Genomic DNA, 4,091 nt, shown 5'->3' on the forward strand with positions numbered 1-4,091 from the left:
TCCTCTGTGAAATGGAGATAATATCACTTCACAGTGTTGCCGGAACCATTACGTGAGCTAATGCCCGGCTGTGTCTAGCACCTGGAATTAGTTTCTCACGACTCCCTTTCTCTGAGTTTGGGTAAAGTGGGGCTCATCACCCAGCCTCCTTTCTGGACAGGGTGGTGGTCTCAGGAAGTGTTGGTTGTGGAAAGGCTGTGACCCAGTGACAGTCAGGATGAAGCCCCTTCTGGCAGACTTACTCAGTGGCCTGGGCCTGGCTCACGCCCCATGCTGACTCGGGAAAGGGGAGACCCTGGCAGGGGCAGGGCTGGAGTGGCACGGGGGTGCGTGGGGGTGGGGTGGGGTGGCGTGAGTACAGACACCAAGGGGTCCAGCAGCTGTGCGGGTCCTGGGCCCTCACTCACAATTGGAGGAAGGAATTCAGGAAGTGTCACAGCCGCTTAGACAGCTCAGAGCCTCGTCCCAGGCAGGCCCAAGGCTGCAGCACCCAGGGATGAACATGCCAAGGCCTGACTCCTGGCCACGGCGTGATATACAGCTGAGCTGTCCCTCAGGGAGCCTGGGGTAAGTTTTCACATCTGTGAGCAGTGGGCAGCAAGGGGGGGGGGGTTGGAGTGGGGTGGGCTGGGGGCTGGTGCAGAGGAGGGCTTCTCGGGAACCTCGGAACTAAGGAGCCTGCATCAGTCACTGAAAGGGCTCAGATATCCCGCCCAGAGCACGACCTACCCCATCGAAACAGGGTCTCCCACCCCGTGCAGAAAAGGAGGCCAAGTGAAACGGGCACCTGTGGTGACCTAGCAGTGCTCCCCGTGTCTGCCCAGAGCTGCCACTGCCTCTCCCCACCTTTGTCCCTGCGCCCTGCCCCCAACTTCGTCCCTGCCCCCAGCCCTGGGCCAGGGCCTCGGGAGGAGCAGATAGGCTGATCCCAGGACTGGCCCACTATTCCTCCTGGGGAGGAGCCTGGGCTCATCCCGGATCCACAGGAGGGGGAGTATTTTGTCTTTTGTCTGAGCGATGAACTCTCTTGAAATCCGGAGGCGTCACCGGAGGGCCGGGTTAGCGAGGCTCCCTCTGAGCAAAGTCTTCTGCCCTCTCCTTCCAGCTCCTCCGCGTCCAGAGTCTTGAGCTCACGTCTCTCAGGACAGCACTTCTTCCAGAGCTGCCAGCGGAGTTGCCCGCAGCTCTTGGAAGCCTGGCCTGAGGCTTAGAAAACGGTGACAGAGACTCTGAGGTCCGATAGGGCCATGGGGGGTGCCCAGCGATCCAGCGGGGGCACGAGCCAAGGCCTCAGACCAGTGTCTTCTTAGAAGACCACAGGGAGAGCGGCCAGAGGAGCAAGGGTACTTGCCGTCACCAAGAGACTCCCACCCCACTTCGGATGGGGAGCTAAGCCTCCAAGATACACCCCAGGTTGCTCAGGGGGTCAGCTGCCACGTGGGGCCATGGAATCCGCAGTGATCGGAGTGGTGGCCGTGCTATTCGTGGTCACCGTGGCCATCACCTGCGTCCTTTGTTGCTTCAGCTGTGACTCGAGGGCCCAGGATCTTCAGGGGGGCCCGGGCCGCAGCTTTACAGTGGCCACGTTTCGCCAGGAGGCTTCTCTCTTCACGGGGCCAAGTTGCCACGCCCAGCCAGTGGCAGGTGCCCGGGACTTCTGGACCTTCATGTGAGGCCTAACGGCCCCCAGAATTTGCTCTGCTAGTGGGTCAGACTCACCTGCCCCCACAGCAAGCCTTCCCTTCCCTGGTGACCTACTCCTCCAAGCGTGGCATTCCTGTCCTTCCCTGCCTTTGTCCAGCAAACTTCCCGTCCCATCCCATTCTGGCTTGCCCTGCCCTCCAGCCTGGGAGACGCACAGTGATGAGACCAGGTGGGAGTCAGCTCTGACCCCTGAGAGCTCAGCTGGACTCTACCCACAGGATGGAGCTAAGGAGAGGTCCGGAGAGTGAGTGACCCAGCAGTGTTGGGCAGCGTGGTGGGCCAGCTCTTCTGATCTACATGGTGAACTGAAATATCACTGGGCTTTATCATGAGCAGAGTGTTGGAGAACTCAAGTTATCCCAGGATGCCTGTGAAAGTGGTTCTATTGCCACCAGAGGAAGCAGCTCCCTCAAGTGGACAGTTCTACAAACCGCTCCTTATCTGTTCCCCCAGTGAGCTACTTTGCCACTTGCACCAACGAGCACATCCTAGGGAGCCCAGCCCTGAGATCTGCCCCCCTACCTGGTACCTGAAATCAGCCCTGAAATTCTGAAGCCAGAGGGCTGCGTCCTGGGAACTGGTGATTTATTTTATAATTGAAAATGCATATCCTTTTATGGACCTCCTGAGAACCAGAGTTGGGAAACCACAAAAGGAAACCAAAGAGGAAAAAAAGTCACAGAATGTACGAGACGTTTTATTAACAGGAAGGCCAGAAAGAAGAATTTGAAACATATTTTGAACGAGACTTTGTTACTGTGTTCTTATAGGTCACTTCTATTCTTAGAGAATGTGAGTGATTTGCCTCACTCAGGAATGATAGAAAAATCCTGAACTGAAAGCTAATTCTGAATAAGTTAAAACATTATGTTAAGTTGACAGCATGTAACAAAACTCTTGTCTGCAGCACAAATAAAGATATGTTCAGTTTTTGTTTATAGAAAATCTGTTTTCTCTGAACCCATGAAGTAAATGCCGTGCCATATTTAGAGTATAGTTTGAAGGGTGCAGAATTCTGAGTCTCCTGACTCCTGTCTCAGTCCAGCCCTGAAGGGATGACTCTTCCAGAATCTGCCTGTTGAAGGAGGGGCAGGACTGACCCTGAGAGGAGGTCTGGCCACCCTGGCCATGTGGCTGCCACAGGAGGGACTCTCAGAGAGAGAGGCTTGGGGCTGCAGAGATGCAGCAGGGTAAGGGGCCAGGGAGAGGGTCAGGATGATGGAGAGAGGTGGAGGGGGCTGAGCACAGGGAAGGGAGCAGCACAGCCCAGGGACAGGAGCTCCTGGGGACCATGTTCTGGTCACTCTGGACCCTGGAGCCCCCAAGTAGGGCCTTTATAGATGCATGTGAAGGGCCACCAGCTGCAGGGAATGACCTGGAGACTGAGCAGAATGAACTGTTCAGATCGTGTTCTCTGAAGGTGAAACCCAGACAGAATATGGGGTGTGAGATGTTTATAAGATCAACATCAGTAAGAGTAAGGAGGAGGAAGCAGGATTAGACAGAGGGAATTATGCAAATTTATGCAAAACATGACACAGGCCCTTAGTATCACCCTCCCCCACCTTTGCTCTTCCCTCCCCCTCCCCTAACCAGAGTTTGACTCAGGCAAAGCAGCCCTGCAACCTGAAGTTCTTCCCTGAGGGGTCTGGTCTGTGCACCTCCACAGGAACTCAGCAGGGGCCTGATCTCTGAGGCGCCCAGACCATTCAGAGGTGGGTGAGCCTGTCCGGGCACAAAGAAATACCTGGCCGCAGGACCTCCAGGTGGGTGGAGACAGAGGTGCAAGATGTGGGAGGGGAGAAAAGTACGAGCCTCAGCCCCTCTCTGTCATCCAGCAGGGTTAGCTTTGCTGCAGGACGAGCACCTTCAGCTGGACCCAAGTCTCAGGACCCCAGGCCCAGGACTTTGCCTCTGTACAGTGTGGTCACAACCCTCCCTGGGTCTGTAGAGGGAGAGTCTGTAGGCTGGACTCACACAGCTCTGAAAACAAAGCAATAGTGGGGGGCAGCCTCCCTCTGCAGGTGGCAGGCACTCTATGAAGCCCTCAGGGCTCTTCAGTTGCTCACTGGCTCACCACCCACTCATTTACACATCCATCCAACCATCCGGCCATCTGTCTGTCCGTCTGTCCATCTACCCACTCCATCTATTCACTGAGCCTTACTTCCTCATCTGCTCACTCATTGGTTCCATCACTCATGCACTCATTCAGTCATTCTCTCCTCCAGTCAATAAACATGGCTGAGCACTGACTGTGTACCTGGCCCCCACACCCCCCAGGGAACGTGGGAGTCAACCAGACCTGGTCCCAGCACATGATGAACTCCCAATTTAGTCACCTGGACAAGAGTGCAAATAACACAGGTGCTCAGAGGAGGGAGAGC

At 55.8% G+C, this 4,091-nt stretch overlaps 1 protein-coding gene across 1 annotated transcript; it reads left to right on the plus strand.

Moving 5' to 3' along the window:
- The first annotated feature begins 334 nt into the window (after positions 1 to 334).
- Positions 335 to 2,618, plus strand: SPAAR (small regulatory polypeptide of amino acid response). The gene is made up of 2 exons (XM_064490868.1): positions 335 to 567; positions 1,106 to 2,618. The coding sequence occupies exon 2, from the start codon at positions 1,446 to 1,448 to the stop codon at positions 1,671 to 1,673; it is 228 nt and encodes a 75-aa protein (XP_064346938.1). The 5' UTR covers positions 335 to 567; positions 1,106 to 1,445; the 3' UTR covers positions 1,674 to 2,618.
- Positions 2,619 to 4,091: the final 1,473 nt, after the last annotated feature.

This window comes from Camelus dromedarius, chromosome 10 (genome assembly GCF_036321535.1).
Source record: "Camelus dromedarius isolate mCamDro1 chromosome 10, mCamDro1.pat, whole genome shotgun sequence".
In the NCBI taxonomy this organism is placed as follows: domain Eukaryota; kingdom Metazoa; phylum Chordata; class Mammalia; order Artiodactyla; family Camelidae; genus Camelus; species Camelus dromedarius.

What these genes read in the sequence shown, in the direction of transcription:
- SPAAR (XM_064490868.1), top strand. Translation starts at nt 1,446, where the DNA reads ATGGAATCCGCAGTGATCGGAGTGGTGGCCGTGCTATTCGTGGTCACC.